Source organism: Anolis sagrei, chromosome 1 (assembly GCF_037176765.1).
Source record: "Anolis sagrei isolate rAnoSag1 chromosome 1, rAnoSag1.mat, whole genome shotgun sequence".
In the NCBI taxonomy this organism is placed as follows: Eukaryota; Metazoa; Chordata; class Lepidosauria; order Squamata; family Dactyloidae; genus Anolis; species Anolis sagrei.
The window spans coordinates 25308475-25326964 of NC_090021.1; the positions used below are offsets into that span (position 1 = coordinate 25308475).

Below are 18490 nucleotides of genomic sequence, written 5' to 3' on the forward strand. Positions count from 1 at the left end.
TGCTGTACCTAAGGGATTGGAGTGACACATGAGACAGGCCTCTATATGGAACTCCCCATATTTTTGGTTGCACCTCCATTTTGCTTTCACCTGTCTGTCTTTCAGATTTGTGCAATGGGTCTCTCAAGTGTTGCACACTGTTGTAGCCTACAACAGCCTAAGTTTATTACTATTTAGCAGGAGAAGCAGATGACTAAAGTGGGACAAGTCACAGTGGGTAGTGTCCTCAGTGCAGATAAAAAGCAGCTTCTGCTTTGTGTAATTGTTAGCTATCTCAAATTGATGCAGACTGCTGTGAATTGAACATTGTACAGTGATTCCCAGAAGTCTTCTTGCTTTTATTTACCTCCAGTCATATTTTGTTCTTGGTTTTGTGTTTACTGAATGAAAATTATTGCTAAAAATGATAGTAAAATATTTTTTTTCTCTTTTCTCACTCCCACAAGTGTAAACTGCTTAGCAGGCAATGCAATGCTTGTCATGTTTTAATAGATATAACCTGACATCAATTTACTTAATGTTTATAGCATCTCAGTATTTTGGTTTTAAGCAGTCTATTTTAATATTGAGACAAATGTTTTAAATGTTTATGTATGCATATAATTAATTTATGTCCCAGCATTGAATGTTTGCGGTTTGTATGTTGTGCTCCGTCTTGAGTCCCCTTTGGAGTGAGAAGGGTGGAATATAAATGTCTGAAATAAATAAATAATAATGTCTGCCTTGAAATAGTGCAAGTGCTGTTCTATATGAAATAGAAGCATATTAGCTGCCATTGGTCCATGAGATTTGCACTGTCAGCTCGGGCACTGATGCGAAGATGTGTAATCCAGACACTAACAACAAACTATCCCTTTGTATCGCTGGGGATTTTGCAGGGTCAGTCTGAACACATGCACACACGCACTGTTTTGAATTCATGTTGCTGGTTTTCCTTATACATATTTTTTTTTAAAAAAAGAACTGACAAGAAACTTGGAGGTCATGTAGTTTTTACCTCCTGCTGAAGACAGCATTTAACATTGCAAATTTTCTAATGGATGGCTATCTAAAAATACATTTTGTCAAGAAAAGCCCACCACCTGTCCCAAGGTCATCAGTTGAACTGATGAACAGCTCTTACTACAAGAAATGCCCTCCCTCCTCGAATGTTTAACCAAAATCTAATTCCATGATGTTTCTGCCGTTCATTCTAGCCCGAACAGCAGCCAATAAATGTGCTACAGCTTGTATGGGGCAGCTTTTATATCTGAAGATCACTATCTTGTCTCTCCATAACATTTTCTTCTCTAGCCTAATCATTTTGTGTTTATAAAATTTTATTACAATGTTCCAGAGAAGACTTGGGCCAGAATCCTCCTTGGATTTTTCATTAGTAGAAAACTATATTTGGAAAAAATGTTTTTCCCAGCATTGTGCAGGGAAGTATGGCCTCATTCTACGAACTGGATCATGTGATTTTAATGTTTTTATTAGGAGGTATTAATTTTTACGTCTCTATGTCTAAATGTTGCTTTATCTTATGGTTAATTTATGGACCCCCTGGTTCTGCAGCGGGTTAAACCGCTGAGCTACTGAACTTGCAGACTGAAAGGTTGGTGGTTCGAATCATGGGGCAGGGTGAGCTCCCACTGTTAGCCACAGCTTCTGCCAACCTTGAAGTTCAAAAACATGCAAATGTGAATAGATAAATAGGTACTTCTCCTGCGGGAAGGTAACGGTGCTCCATACAGTCATTCTGATCACATGACCTTGGAGTGTCTTCGGACAACCCTGGGTCTTTGGCTTAGAAATGGAGATGAGCACCACCCCAGAGTTGAACACAACTAGAATTAATGTCAGGGGAAATCTTTACCTTTTATGTCTCCATGTCTAAATGTTGTTTTATCCTATGATTAATTGTCTTATTGGTTTAATGCATAGTTATATTTTTGTTTAGATTTATGTTTTGGCTTTTCTGTATTTGAGGCATTGGATTTTACTATTATTTGTTATAAACTGCTTTGAGTCCCCCCTCCGGGGGTGTGTATGAGAAAAGTGGTATATAAACACTGTAAATAAATAAATATTCCATTCCTCTTTATGTAGTCTTTTCCCCAGGCTGTGGTGCATATTGATTGGCTATGTACCCAGTAAACTCCCTTGTATGGCTGGCTTACTGGCTGCTTTAATTTGGCTAGAACTCTGCATAAGTACACTGAATAATTTTCATGATATTGGCCCACCACAGATAAGCAAAGAAAAACAAACAAACAAACCCTAGTAATAATTATGTGCCACCCCATTAAGAGGGTCTTTGGAAATCACTGAGCAAGTCTTCTGGCTAAACTGTTTGAAATTATAATGCGAATTACCAATAATACTCCAATATTTGTAGATATAACATATTCCTATTCTATTCTGCTGCATTGTGATCCACAAAGTTCATGCTCAAAAACTGCATAATTGATTTACCAAAAAAAAAACCCCCCAAAAACAACCCTCTTACAATTTTTTAAGTAAGTTTTGTTGAACCTCATTCTTAGGCATCCTAGGCAGCACTCGGTCTGTGGGCCACAGGTTGAACAGGCTTGCTTTAGATGAACAATTTCCTTTAAATAAAGTGACCAGAACTGGACACAGGACTTCTTGGTAGCCATCCAGACTTTGGAATTACCTCCCCACTTTCATAGGCATGTTTGATGAGGAACATATCTTGGTAATTAGTAGAATTATCTTTCTGGTGAGGCTGGGATGGCACTTTGCTTTCTCTCTTCCACATAGCAAATGTTTTATTCCAATCTGCTTTGGGAAATGAAATGTCTTTAAAGAAAAGACTTTTAACAAGGGGCTACTATTGATTGGATGTTTTGAGGTCTCATCCCTGAGGTCACCAGAAGTCAAAGTTGACTTGTACTTAACGACAAAAATATTTTAGTGGTACTGATTTAAAACTATAATTATTCTTTTAATTGTATGTTTTGGGCAGATGATGAGAATAGTTTTTGCAAGTAGAAGTAGTAGAAGGGAAGTGTCCAGATTATTTTTAGATTTTCCCCAGGTCTTGACCCCAAGCTCCGCTGTTCCATAATTATAGCCTCCTTCAGTTGGAACAGTGCATATCCCAATATTGTTTGTCAGTCCTGATTTTATTTCAAAACATATTCTGAGCATGTACCATTTCTCGTTTTGTTCAAGAGAAGGTTAATATAATCTTGGTTAAAATAAAAAATGAAATTAACATCTGTAAATAATTGGCATATTATTGGCTAGTTGTTATTAAGATGTATTTCTTTTAAATAAGAAAAGACTCCACGTTGGCCGTGGAAGTTGCTGGCATGCCAATGCCAGCCTCCTTCCTATTGCTGACCTTATTTGTTCCATAGTCTTCAGGCCTCAGATCCAGCTTTAGCCATACCAGTGCTTTTTGCTTACTAGTGTAGACTTTGATCTTCATAGTGTGTGATGCCAGAACAAAAACAATAGAATATAATTTCATTTTTGTTGAGAAGACCTACAATTTAAGTAAAGTATACTTTTAAACTGCTACATTAGTTCTGTGTACTCTTTGTACTCTTCAAACCATAGTCTGAAACATTTAATATCCGTTGGTGTGAGCACATGTAGCTCTGCATACAGTTAGGCAGATATCAGACTGCAGGTACAGATTCCATGGGTGTGGTTGGAATGAAGCCACCTTGGCAATAGAAATGCTGTGTTAATATTTACCCAACATTGGCATAAAAGCCATGCTGTTCCTCTTGCATGGTGTAAGCAAGAAACAAGACTGTCTTTATGGTGGATTCCGATATTAAACATGAAATATAGCAGATACCAGCTTTCCTTTATCCTACTCAAGTCTGTATTGGTCTAAAGCTTTGACATAGCCTTTGACTGAAGAACATTAGTGTGTTCTGTGTTTGTCTGCTCTTATTGATCTTCAGAGAAAGCAGGTTTACATGTTGAAAGATGCAGTTCACAGCTGGTATGTATCTTTGCATGCTATTAAAAGATGAGGCAGATGCTTCATTGAATCATTTTTTTGTTTTCAGAAAATGACTTTGGAGGACGAAAGGTGAAAGGGATGTGTTTTGTTTCCATTTGTATAACATGAGGCCTATGGGAATGGATAGACAGGGAGTAGGTCTAAGTAAGGGACCAAAAAAGTATGGCTTCCCACCTCCTTTCTGTAGCACTCAAGCCCTCCCCAAGCTTTCCAATCCTGTCCTTTCCCTCCCAATTCGGTGTGTTGAAAATACCACCCAGGGCAAAAGTTTATTCATAATATTTTCTGACTTCACTCCTCCCCATTCCCTGACATTTGGCTCAAAATAATACAGAAATTGAATACCAGAAGTGGTGTTCTGGTCACATACTGGTGTCTGCTTTTTCAAAATCAAGAGGTGTGACCTCCTGTGCAAGCACACTGGGTGAACATTTGCCCAGCCCAGTCTAGATTATGCTGCTGAGTAAAGAAACATTGTTTTTGGAATTTGAATCTGGAAAGCAAGGTACAAATATTCTGTGTGGAAACTTGCACCATCAAACAGAATAACTCAACAACATGAATAATGTAAGAACGTAAAATAAAAACAATACATCGAAAATCTAGAAATAGTAGAGAGCCTCCTGTTTAAGTCTGATTTTAGAAGGCTTCAGGAAAAAAGCTTTGGTAGGCTATCTTGCTCAAGGATCCCTTCCTCCTAAAATAAGCAGCTCTTCATTGGTATGACTTGGTTCTTTTGTTTTTGTTTTTGCAGTGTTTCAAGGTTGTTTAAAAGCCATGTCGTCATTCAAAGAACAAAGTACTTAGAAATATTTGTGTGAAACCATACTATTCTCTGATAAATGGATCTCCTTTTTCTTTTTAGATACTGGGCAGAAACAGTTGCTGTTTAAGCATTATTTTGGTTTTTTTCCTATAGTCATGAAATAAGTTATTTTTTTTCAGCTTGCAAAATCCATGGAAAATAGCCATAATTTGATGTTTCAGCTTGGGAGTATTAATAATCTTATTCCTGGCTTGAGTTTGCAATCTTAAACATCTCTGGTAGAGAGAAAGGCCCATTTTAATTGAGTAGAAATTAATCCTGATCAAATACACATAGGGTTGCACTAAAAATTGTCGATACAGAATTTGTTCTGTGATGGCTCTGTTATACTTTAAGCTCTGGAGATTTGCCCTTCTTCCAAAAACTTGGGGAACAACAAGATGACATAGTGGCAACACACTTGGTTGTCCATTAAATGATAATTTGATTAATAATCATGATGGCAAAAAATAACTGTATTGCTACTGAACTTTCTGAAAGTAAGTGACAGCACTGTTCATGAAAGCAAAATCTCTTGTGGTATGCAGGGGGTGGGTGGTTTTGCACGTTTGTTTTGACTGAGAAGTCACACACATTGCCTTATGAATGATTTGCTTGTAGTCAGTTAATACATGGTGAGTTCAAACTGGAATCTTCCTATAGTCCAGGAGTAGGCACCATTGACTGTCCAGATGCTTTGGACTACAACTAACATGGCCAGTGGTAAGGAACAATGGTGGCCAAAATTTTATCTGGAGGGCCAAGGTTCCTCATTCCTGCTATAGAATTAGGACAATGGCTCCCCGGTTAGCAACTGTGAAGAAAGGACTGCTGTTCTTGCTCCAGTTATTTGCTCAGTAATGATATTTTTGGTAAGTGGACAAAGCGATACCTCAACTGAATGAAGAAGGTCCTTGGATGACAAAAGGCCTGCTGTAGAGTGAGAGGAGGCGACTGTGGGGAGGCCAGGGTGGGGCACCTGAAGAAGTGCTTGCTTGCAGATGCATGGTGATTTGTGCTCTTCATTATTTGCGTCACTTGCTAGAGACCAGTGTCCCTGGTGTGTGTATGTCTTGCCTGTGCTGGCAGGAAAGCATTTGCTATCTCTCCCTCTCAGGAGTCTGACAGCATCTTTGCTGCTTCTGCTGCTGCAGTGGGTAGATCATCTAGCTGCATAGTTACTCTTCCAGGCAGGAAGAGAGCTCAGAACAGCAGATGCTCCCCTGCTGTTCTCCTAATATCTACCATCATGATGTTTCTATAGTGCTACTTGGTCCCTCCGAGGCTTTTGTGGAAAATCAGCTTCTACATAGTGTAAGTTACTCAGTTGGTGGGGGTTCTGCTGTCGGGGAGATGAAAGACAAAGATCAGGGCGCTGTCCGATCTTCTTGACAAAGAGCCTTTGCAGTAAGAGGGAACAGATGGAGCTCTCTTGGGGAGACTGAAAGAATCAATAACAGAGGGTCTGTGGAAAACAGGGTCCTTCTGGCACCCTACCAGTTTGACTTGCCTTGAATTAAATGGAACTTTCTTCCTCTGGTAGCTGGTGGCAAATAAGGCAGACTCAGTAAGGCAGAGTAGGGCCATGTTGCTAGTATTGCAAGGAGTAATGGAGAACCCTAGCTTATGATTAGTTTTGTGGAGTTATTATCATGCTAGTAGACAGGAGCAAAATCTATTTCGCATCATGAAAAATACATGTAACCTAGGAATTGGAGTGAGATGTAATGATGTTTAATCATGTTTAAAAGCTCTTGAGAGGCATATCTACTTAAAAAAAATGACTGCCTTTCTTAAAATATTTGTCAATTTATATTTACTACCTTGCCGAAATGTGCTTCTTTGTTTCATCTTGCCCTCTCATGAAGATAAAGCCCTGTTTTCTAGCTCAGCATATTCCAGAGTTTCAGTAGGGCTAGGTACTGCTGTATCAACTTTAGAGAATGGAAAGGACAGGATTGTTTTATTGTAGCATTGTAAACTGCCTGAAGGCCAGTGTAGTTCAGTTAAAGGATGAATTGATTCTGTATTCTGAAGATTGAGTCTCAATTGTGCCACAGACTTACTGTGAGGTTGGACAAGTTGGGTTTTTTCCTTGGGGTTTGCTGGAGGCGGCCGGGGGGGGGGGGGGGGGATTGGACTCAGTTCCTCATTTGCAAATTGGAGTTATAGGAAACCGTCCTGTGAAATTTGAAGTCATGCAAATGTAATCAAAAAGGTAAATGTTGCAGATTTAGACTGCTATGATATTTATTTACATAAATATGGATACAGTAATTGTCTCATAAATATTCATGGATTGGTTGTAATTAATAACAGGAAGGAACATTGGAGACCTCATGAAATCTTGCAAAGACCAATCAGGGCCACAATGTAAAGATTAAATTCTTAGTAATTGTGTAAAGGGTTGAAATCAGAATCTATTATTTAATTCATCATTTAAGTTTCAATTACCTTCATAAAGACTAGATTAGAACATAAACCATTACACATTAAAATCTCTAGATGTAAACTTTAAAATGTCAATAATAATTCATACTTTAAGTATGAAGAGATAGAAGTTTAACACTTTTTAAAATTCAGGCAGTATTTTTAGCTATTGAAGCTCTTCTGGCAGGTATTTCCACAGTCTCAGGTTGGACAATGAAAACATTCTCTGGGTGATAGTTGCCAGTCAAGTTCTGGTTGAAGTAAATGTACCCACCCTGCAGGTAACCTGGACCCAAATCATGTATTGCTTTAAAGGTAATAACCAATACTTGGTACTTTTCCCAAAAACTAATTGGATATCACTAAAGTGATTTTAATATTGGCATGGTGTGCTCACTCCTGGAGGTACCTGTAACCAATCTTAGGCAAGGAATCCTCAGAAATTTTGCCATTTCCTCTGAAATAGAAGTCTACAGTTTGTACAAATGGTTGTCTCCCATCTAAACGCGAACCAGAGTTGACTCTGCTTACCTTACAAGATCAAATGGAAACTAGTGCCTTTTGGATATTTCATATTGCAAAGCAAGAAAATCTTGACTGCTATCTGGGATGGTGGAGGATGGCCGTAGCAATATGCCTTTCCTCACTACTAAGCTTAGGAGAAGCAATTCCCCTTTCCTGCATAATATTTAGTCCTTCCATGAATGAGGAGGGCTTTCTATCACCATCACAGAACAAGGCTAATAGTCTCTTCATAGGGCAGCACTACATTTTTGGAGGCTTCTGCATATATATCTGGGCCTGTTTATAGGTTAATTTGAATAATTTGATAGGTTTTGCATGTTTGTTATTTAATTACTTAACTGTGGAAGGAATATTGTCTGCATGTTTTCCTTGTACTGCTGAGTTAAAAGGCTAGTATACCTCCAGCTCTTTGTTTTCTAACTTCTAAAAGCAAGAGCATGCTGTCTTTTCCTGAATTGAAACTGCATGCAGCCATCACATTTTACATTCTAAATGAAAAGCAGGTGCAGGAAACATTTGGTTTTCAGATGTTGGATGGTAGTTGCCATCAAAATACATCAGCATAGCTGTTGGTAAATTTTGATGGAAGACACACTTTACAACAGCCAAAAAGTCACAAGTTGCATATATCTGATGAAAAGTTATTGTATGTGAGAGTAAGAATGGTCTATCCCCAGAAGATTGTGTATGAACTGGGCAACACAAACAGAAAACACAGACTTGTACAGAGATGTAATGTGTCTAAGGGCAGAGAAATATGTGAAGCAGAGATGCAACAGTTTTTTTTTTTAAGGAAGATGATTGGAAGACGACAATACTGCAGTAGTGAAACATTTAGTACAAGAGTAGGCAAAGTATGACATTTGGGCTGCATACAGCCTCCCAAGTCTGTATGCCCTGTTTCCCTTAATTACCTTTTATCTGGATTAGCTTTGCAGGTTTGCAGGTGAACAGATCAAAACAATATTTTTAAAATATTTTTATTAAATGCATAAACACATGCATAACAGAAAAATATCTATCACCACCACAAAGCACAGAAAGACATAGTTAAGAAAAAGGGAAATAAGCAGTGCTATCTGATGCAAATCAGTTGTATATTCCCAATTGAGATGCTACTCTAGAAATGTTATTTTTTTTTCATGGGAGATTTTCATGTTTTGTCCGCAGACCTGAGAGGCTTGCTTATTCTATATAGTAAGAGAAATTTCAAGAACACTACTAATTTCATACTAGTGCACCATACTAGTTCTCTAAAACACAAACTTAGAGAACTCTTCCAGACAGAATATATGGGGTTTAATAGGTCAGAAACATGGGAAAGCTTAGGGGGAAAGTTAACAGAAAGTCTCTTTTGTAGATTCACTTTAGTAGCTTAATTTAGTTTTTCTCCCTGCCTCCCTACAGCTCATTGTTGTGACTCAGCTCTCACAGTTGCTAGCCTCAGGGCTCAGAGATATAAAGGGATCCTATGTTATCTTTAGTGAAGTAAATATTGATGAGCTTATGATTCAAGCAGGATATGAGTGAGCACTTTGTAAGCATGACTGAATTGCCACAGTACTGTTATGACAAGCCTGTTTGGTTATGGTACAGTTACTGTCTGCCTGCTATCCTGGTGTTTTGCCGTCTCCTTCCTTCTGTAAACTTGGCAAATATTTCAGATGAGAAGAAAATTGATGCTTTGTAAGTGTCAGTCTTTATAACTTTCTTCCCTAGTAAACAGGACAGATCCCCCCTATAACGCGAGTTGCCTTCTGAAAGTATGGTGATGGGTCATTAAAGCTCTTGTATTTCCATGATTTTTCTTTTATTAATCTGCTTCCAATCAGAATCTTTTGACCTTTCATAAGTTTGGGGTTGTGGCCAAAGCTTGGTTTCAAGCAGTTTTGAGGTCAGCCATAGAGTCATATAATCATAGGAGGTGCCTCCTGCTCATGGACCACCATGTTAGGAAATCGATTCCTTTGCTGTTCAGCTCTTACTGTTTACTCAAAATCTACTCTCTAGTATGGTAACTTAAAATCATTCGACCTGTTCCCATCCTCCGAGCCAGCAGTGAACAGATAACCCTTGGGTAAAGCCCTGAGGCACTCCAATTGAGATGTCTTTCCAGTTGGAAGTGTGGCCATTGATGACTGCTCTTATGAGCATGGCTTTCCAACCATTTATCAATCTAGCTGACTCTGTTCCCATCTATTACACATTTAATTAGTTTGCTAATCAAAACATTAATAGGAAACTTACCAAATGTTCTGCTTAAATTCAGATAAATGACATGTACATAATTCCCACCATCTATTAAACTACCAGTCTGATTGAAAAAAAAAGATACAAAATTAGTTTGGCAGAGTTTGTTCTTGATGAACCCATGGTGGTGTCTATCAATTACTGCATTGTCATACCTGCAGACAACTATAATCTATTCGAATATCTTATCTGATGTTTAGGTTAGGCTCCTACGTCTGTAGTCTCTGGATCTCTCTCTCTTTCTCTCTCTTTCTCTTATTTTATTTTATTTTTGCAGAGAAGGACAATGTTTACTTATCTCCAGTCCTTTGGCATTTCACCTGTTCTCCAAGATTTTTTTTTTTAAAAATGGTGTCAAGTTGCTTTGAAACTTTCTGGCCCTGCAGATCTGAAGTTTGTTAGGTGGGGATTCGTGACTAAATTGCTCTCAGTTTTAATTTGCAAGTCAGATCTTTGCCAAGGTTTCTCCTATTGCATGGAAGCGCACAGTTATCTTTGGTGTATGTGTGGGGACTAAAGTAAAATAGGTATTAGATAGTTGTGCCTTTTCCTTGTGATCTTTTAGCATTTTGCTGATGTACTTGCATCCTTTTGTGCAGCCCCATTGTTGCCTTAGTTATTATCTTACCTTAAATGCATTAGAAAACATTATGTTGTTGTTGCTGCTGCTCTTCACTTGCCTAGCCAGTCCCAGCTCATTCTGAGCTCTAGCCTTCCATATACTATACCTGAAGCTTGGGCTACACATTTGTCCTTGGTCATTTGTCCTTTCATTCTATATCCATACTTCTTCTTTTCACTACCTCCTTGAGTTTGCCATATAGCCACATTGGCTTTTTCAGTCCAGGAATTATTTGTGACTACTTTTTTGAAACACAATCTTCAAGAACTCCCACCCTGTCAGAGGATATAACCCAGTGATTCCCTGAACTTACTAAAATCAGTTTTTTTGAAATCCAAGTTCCGTGTTTGACTATATTCTTCTTGGTCTTGTTCCACAGCTGTGAATCCTATTTGTTTGTTTGTTTGTTTGTTTATTGTGTCAGAAGCTGTGGATCCTAAAATTACATAGATGTTGAGATGCAGCCTGAGACGCAGCTTCCAGTTTGGCTTGGATAGTCTGCTAAAGAGCCAAAATCAAGATGCTGACATAGTAAGCCTCCCACCACTACCTCTGCTTGTTGGGTTTGACAGACTTATGTCAATATTTTGAGGCTGATGTTTCAGAACACATAGGCAGCAATACAGGAAATGATGGCAAAAAAATAATACAGCAGAATAATAATTCTGTTTTACTAGAAGAGGGGAGTTGTGGGACAGTGTGGAAACTCCAAGCATAATTGAGACCCAAGTGACATTAAAAGCATGTAAGCATCTTGTTATATGCATTATAAATGTTTAAAATATTGGCTGCAATCAGAATTGAATTTTCATGGTAGTGGAATTGATTCTTTAATGCATGCAGTACTTCTCATGCTGATCTCTCAGTTTCTCACATACACACACATACACCCAGATAGCAGCATAGTGAGACTGCCTCCCATTAGTGGAAGATCTTTTCTCATCATTAAAATGCATTGCACTGCTGGTGAGCAAGTCTTTGTGAATTTTTAGGATTTATTAATTCTGTGAAGCAACACTGACTTCCACCCCACCTTTTGCAACTGCGTTGTATATAATAAAACTGTGCAGATGTGATTTGTATTTTAAAAATTAGATTATGAACATTTAAAAAACAGAATTAATTGGGCATTATGGTCGCTGTGGTTGGGAAAGAAAAAGATCTGAGGAAGATGGGCGAATTAAAGTAGCTTTCTTGTTCCCATACTTTGTGACTGATCCTTTCTGAACCTGCAAAAAAGTTTGATAATACTGGTTTCTGGAGTTTTGTGTTGTTGAAAAATTCAGTTGCTCATCCTTTTCCCACTTGGCATTTTTCTGATGTGTTGGACTTGACTTTTTTACCGTCTCCTATCTCATACAGCCTGAAAAACTCACAGTAACTCAGCCTCAGCAGTTGCAGTGATAGGGTTTGTAGTTCATCCTACCTGGAAGGTACTGGGTTAAGGAAGACTGTTATGATTGGTGAACCTTCTTGTGCTTTGTGTTCTGTCTTCGAACCAGAGACATTCCTTCAGGAGGTTCTAGAAAAGAACTCTTATGTCATAAAAACTATTTGTTGTTAAGCATAGAAACCATAATCTATTTTCACGACATCTTTGGGTGGCTTCAAATCTCTTGCAGGGCCTTCAGTAATACCTGAGAGGCATTGAAAGGAATGACAGTTCCTCCAGAATTAACATGACTGTTGAGATGGAAGAAATGTTGAACAGGATGTAGGAAATTAAATGAGGGTATGGAATAGAAAGAGAAGAATATAATCCCATGGTAAATGTTTTCTCAGAATAATTATATGGGAGGAAAGGGAACATTCTGAGAATCCACTGCAAAAATCTCAAATTATTTGCAATTAGAAGCTGGTGTAAAGATCTAGTATCCTCATTCAAAATTCTTTCTTGTACACTCTTGGCTTACAGTACTCATAACTTTTAATAAATTTCTTTTGTTCTGCAATTAGCAATTATAGTAGAAGCAGTTTGACTCCATGGAGTCAAATGAAAGTGTCTTGTTTTGATAGGTTTGTAAACTCAGTTTAGAAAGCTTGCAGCCCAATGAATAGCTGTCCAAGTATTAGAAAAACAAGCTGCCATGTTAAACTACATGCAGTACGTGCTAGAGAAGCTTTGTGGTTGTGAATTTCAGAGAGTCGTTTTGTATGGAGCAAATCAGTATTTCCCCCTTTTCCTAAAGAAATTGTCTGCTAGCCAGGTTAGTGCACAAAGGATATTTATTTTGCCACAACTTTCCTACATGATTTCATTCCCTGCTGCCACTGACCAATGTATCCCATACCCAAGCTCACCTTGCTGGGATAACCTTTGCCACCTTCCTTTCTGTAGTGGAGTCACAAAGCATCCATCTCTCACACACATGCTTTTTCTTTTCTGGAAAAAGAAACTGGAGCCTTTCACTGGATTGTTGTTGGTTTTTGAGGGGACTTTCCAGTCTACTGTCCTTGTCTGCTTCTTTGTTCTGTCTTCACCCATTACTATGTGACATGGAATGGGGAGATATTGTCCCACTAGCACTTGAATGAAAAGATCTGCTCTTCAGAAATCAAGTTGCCACCTTGAGAGTAGTGAGCAACTCTGCTGAGAGACTTTCATTGTTTTGAGGGTATTTTTTTTCTTTTTGAGTGGGGCATTTTGTTAGCTTCAGTAAACATGGGGGAGGCAGACCGCCGTTGCCTAGCAAAAAGCCCAGAACACACAGAGGTGGGACTACCCGAGAACAAAGGCAGATCTGCTGATAGCTGACTCCCTCTTCTTTTCCCCTCCTTCCTTGGCTAGTGAAACAGCTTGGTTTCCTGCCAGCTGGATCACGTGAATCCAGGTTGTCTTGCTTGCCTTTGTATCTGAAGCAACCTGGACAGACTGCTCTGTCTGCTGCTAAAGAGGTAAGAACCTCTTGTCCAAACCTGTGGGTATAGGGTGAGCATTAGAGCAAGGTGGGGCTGGGGACTGGGGAAAAGGGAGGGTGAAAGGAGGAGAGGGCTCTTTATAAACATGTCTGGAATGGAGCTGTCAGTGTTACGTAGTCCATGTCTCTGCCATGTATCTCAGAGGAATCAAAGCTAGATTATTGTTTGCAGCAAACAAGGAGAAAGCAGATCTCATGTTTTGACAAAAGATTGGGAAAGGATCTATTAGTCAAGGAAATATTTTAGCTGTGACCACTCTTTTAGATTCCATAGCTAAATCTTCAGTTAAATTTTTCACTATGGACTAGGAGGGTGGGGGGACACAGTGTGGCTATGTGTCTGGCTATAGATATGTAAAGTTTTGTATTACTCGTTTGATCTACCTGACTCCCAGCGTGTTTCAGGTTTCAAGCATGCATTGGTTGCAGTTTCTTTCCTCACCTTTTTGTTCAGACCTGGTGAATCTAGTATTTATGTAGAGTCACAAATAGGACCTATATAGTGCTTCCCAATGTTTGTTTTCTTAGAAAACTCAACTGTAGGGCATGGAGATGGGAAAATGCATAGAGTGTCTTGCTTGAGTCTAGAAGTCTTAATTAAAGGACCTTACATCTGAGCCTCCTTGTTGGAGCTGAACAATTAACTGCCACCTTACTTTATCTGCCTCACTGCTTTTCCTGCAGTCTCCCATCTTTTCAAAAAAAAGAAAAGAAAAGCGCATCTTATTGTGGAGCCAGGACCAGGGTCTGTTCATTAGAGCCTTAAAATGTTTTCTTGTAGTTCACAAAGTATAGTTTATATGTCTCAAACTGAAAAGGGGCTCTTGTTGCAGGAAGGAATTAAAAATAATATGTGTAAAACTTCGGCTTTTTCCTTTTTTTTTACTGTGTTGGAATAATTTGTTTCTAATTCTGTCTGTTCTTGGCTAAATCTCCATGACCTCTGGGCTCATTTTGCTTCCCCTTGTGCTCTTAAATGGCAGCTAAATCAGCTTTCTTGATTCCCAAAGGTGTGGGGGCGGTGGGAGAATGAATGTCAGCTTTGACGTAGCCTCATCTTTACCTGTATGTGCTACTGCTAGTGACTGGTCACACTCTGTGCTGCCTTTTTTGACAAGAACACAGAGTCCCAGATCATTAGGGTTTCCCTTCAGAGAATGAACCTAAATGGGAATAAGGCGTCTTCCTCTAGCATCATCTGTACATGGCTTTTGCCTTTTAATGTTTTTCAGGGTCTTCCCACTCCAAATAAGGGTTTGCTCTTGAATAATTTCACCTTTTCTCTTCTTCTTTAGGTGGAGGCAGTAGCTGAAAGACTATGTCCACAATGGTGTACCCTAGGGAAGAGAAAATGGACAAACTAAGCCAAGAGGAGATCATTTCCAACACAAAACTGGTGATGCAAGGGCTGGAGGCCCTGAAGAATGAACACAATTCGATCTTGCATAGCTTGCTGGAAACCATTAAGTGTCTAAAGAAGGACGAGGAAGCCAACCTTGTACATGAGAAAGCCAACCTGCTCCGCAAGTCAGTGGAGATGATTGAGCTGGGCCTTGGAGAGGCACAGGTGAGATGTAGTCTCTTGCGAAGAACTTTACTATGGTACATAGTTCCAGCAGAAGAAACAGAATTTCTTTACAAAAATGGTAAATAAATAATTGAATAGATCATGAATAAGTCATTCAATATGCTGACTAGGGTGACTTTGGGTAAGTGCACTTGTCACGTATTGATCAGGTATAGATAGGTCTGGAGGCTTTCCTCCCTTTCACAGAACCACAGATCAATCAAACTGTAAGTCATAGGGGTCAACATTCTGTAAATTAAGCTTTCTTTCTTTAAATCATTCTTCTAGCCTTATTCCTATATAGATATACTTGGAATTCTAGCGCCATTGTTGAAGTTTTGTGCTGGAAGCATAATTCAGTGTTCTGTAGCAGTGGAATAAATTGCACAAAATAAGCAGTCATGGCGCAGTGGGTTAAACCGCTAAGCTGCAGAACTTGCTGACCAGAATCTGCAGGACGGGGTGAGCTCCCATTGTTAGTCACAGCTTCTGCCAACCTAGCAGTTCGAAAAGATGCAAATGTAAGTAGATTAATAGGTATCATGTCAGCTGAAAGCTAACAGCACTCCATGCAGTCATTCCAGCCACATGACCTAGGAGGCGTCTTTGTACAATGCCAGCTCTTCAGCTTAGAAATGGAGATGAGCACCACTCCTAGAGTTGGACTCGACTAGACTTATTGTCAAGGGGAAACTTTTACCTTTACCCTAACTCAAACTTGGGACATCTTCAGGACAGTTAATTAATTTCTTATAGATATAACAAAAGCAGAAAAATGAACATTTTGGCCGAATACGTACAGCTGTGGGCACACAACCATGCCATGGGTACATAAAGTGCAGAGTCAGTTTTGGTGCTCTTCCCCATCCTTATCTTCCAGTGACCCGGCTTCTCCCTTCCTCATCAACAAACAGTGGATTGGAGGAGGCAGCCAACAAGATCTGGGGTGACATATGCTGGCTGTGAGAACCAATGTACTGTTGTGATTTGACATTCTGACTACATCTTGAAACCAGAGTTTGAATCTCTGCTCAACCATAAAAACCAACTGGATGACCTTGGGCAAGTCAAAGTTTCTGAAACTCAGAGGAAGACAATAGCAGGCCCCTCTCAGAGCAAATTTTCCAAGGAAACCTGATGATAGAGCTGCCTTAAATAAGAAATGACTTGAAGCCACACAATAACAATGTTGGCAGTGGGGTTCTGGGGTTGCAGTTTAAAAAGTAGCACTTCCAAACTTTCTGTGGGGCACAAAACTAGAATGTGCCAGAGAGCTCAATATTGTCTTGGAAGACTCCAGAATGGGGTGGTCACCTTTACTGCTCTGCATGGAAAGGCTGTTCTGCACAAAGTTTGAGTCCTTTTTGATTTGTTGCACTGCTTGAACTTCCACAAGCTTCCTGTCCCTTGACAACAAAGGCTGTGAATGCTGGATACAGCACTGATTGTATTTGCTGTAGTGCTGCATCCTTCCAACTATGAGTTGAGCATTTAATATTCTAGCTTGAAACATCTGGCTAGATGCAAGTATTTGGATACTTTTGACACCACCTTAAATAGTGAGCATATTTCCTGTGGGCCTCAGAACTTCCAGTGCTGATCTCTCCACTGGGATTTGGCTTGACTGGAAGGAAGCTTTTGGATACATTGTTAAATAGATTTCTTTTAAAGAGGGGCCTAGTCAAGAAAGTATCTAGCATGCATTCAACAGAAACAATTTCTCACTCCCTCTCTTGTGCCAGGTGATGATGGCTCTCTCGAACCATCTGAACGCAGTTGAATCTGAGAAGCAAAAACTGAGGGCCCAAGTACGCCGGCTGTGCCAAGAGAACCAATGGCTGCGGGACGAGCTGGCAAACACTCAGCAGAAGCTGCAACGCAGTGAGCAGACAGTGGCACAGCTTGAAGAGGAAAAGAAACACCTGGAGTTCATGAACCAGCTGAAGAAATATGATGATGACGTGTCTCCATCGGTGAGCATCAAATGGACTGGGAGGAGAATATCTATCTATTACTTGGAGGCCCTCCCACTAGAGGCCAATAATATTGATCTTTCTTGAACACCCTGATGGTTACTGAATAAGTCTGATCTGAATCTTAGTGAGACAAAGCAAAGATCGCTTGCCCTTGAAATTGGATTGGTGTTGTTTTGACAAGAAGGAAAACATTTTAATGAGCCAGTGTTGAGAATTAAAATTTCATCCCTGTTTCAGAACTCACAATGTATCCTTTCATTTTATAATATCATTTCTAAATTTCATTTTATGTGTGGTTCTCTCTTTTCAGGAGGAAAAGGAAGGCGATTCCACAAAGGACTCTTTGGATGACTTGTTTCCAAATGAGGAAGAGGATCAGGGCCAAGGGTGTAGGTTGCATTCCTTCATTCTTCAAAAAGGGAGAATAATTAATAGGTGGGAGGAAGTGTTTTATACTGCCTTTGTACTGGTCTGCCAGCACATTTACTGGCGAGTTTGGAATTTAGGAAATTGAAATAGGTGGCAGTTCTCAATTGGATACAGCATGACAATACAGCCTTTCTAACTATGATATATGCTTGCAGTGCCTCACCAACATAGTAGTGCAGCTGCAGCTGCCCAGCAAGGTGGTTATGAGATTCCTGCACGCCTTCGCACTCTCCATAACCTGGTGATTCAGTATGCCTCACAAGGACGCTATGAAGTGGCTGTGCCTCTCTGCAAACAGGCACTAGAGGACTTGGAAAAGACATCGGGCCATGATCATCCTGATGTGGCTACAATGCTCAACATCTTGGCCTTAGTATATAGGTAAGTGCTGGGTCCTCAATTTTCAAAGATGTTTCCTTACTCAGATAGTTTGCACAAGTTGTACAAGGAGTTCCCATAAGGCTCTACCCTGTGTGCAAATATGAAATGCTCCATATGTTAAGCTTAAAGTAAAAATATGTGCAGAAGAGGGAGATGAGTTGACTTTGAGAAATTAAATGCAGTCAATATTTTCCTCTGATGTGAATGATTGTACTGTACAGTATTCATAAAATGTCTTCCTACAGGGATCAGAACAAATACAAGGAGGCAGCTCACCTGCTGAATGATGCACTGTCTATTAGGGAAAAGACTCTTGGCAAGGACCATCCTGCAGTAAGTAGCAATTTCTTTCAGTTTTGCTAGGTGGAAAAATCTGTGTAGATGGCAATTAGAAAGTAGCTTTTATAGCCAGCTAAACCACAGAAATGTTGCAGAGCCTGCCAATAGCATGTGTTGACTTCAGGTTGTGCCAGGTTAGCTGGAGGGAGTAAAAAAAAGACAGTTCTTTTTGCTGTATGAACTTTCATTAGAGCAAAGAGGTGTTAAATAGGCAACATGGCCTATTTGCAGGAACTTCCACTACTACAAACTAAGGAGATGAA

At 39.6% G+C, this 18490-nt stretch overlaps 1 protein-coding gene across 9 annotated transcripts in view; it reads left to right on the forward strand.

Annotated features, from left to right (window-relative positions):
- Positions 1 to 18490, forward strand: part of KLC4 (kinesin light chain 4) — a 68421-nt gene that overhangs the window by 11221 nt on the left and 38710 nt on the right. For 6 of the 9 annotated variants that reach the window (XM_060754441.2, XM_060754434.2, XM_060754440.2 and 3 more), the window contains exons 2-6: positions 14831 to 15102; positions 16845 to 17075; positions 17389 to 17467; positions 17663 to 17888; positions 18134 to 18221. In XM_060754441.2, coding sequence (XP_060610424.1) covers positions 14854 to 15102; positions 16845 to 17075; positions 17389 to 17467; positions 17663 to 17888; positions 18134 to 18221 — 873 coding nt within the window. In that variant the 5' untranslated portion in view covers positions 14831 to 14853. Of the gene's footprint in view, positions 1 to 5947; positions 6105 to 11076; positions 11149 to 13427; positions 13513 to 14830; positions 15103 to 16844; positions 17076 to 17388; positions 17468 to 17662; positions 17889 to 18133; positions 18222 to 18490 lie in introns of those variants that run through there. The other 3 variants (XM_060754437.2, XM_060754439.2, XM_060754436.2) reach the window with 3 other exon arrangements.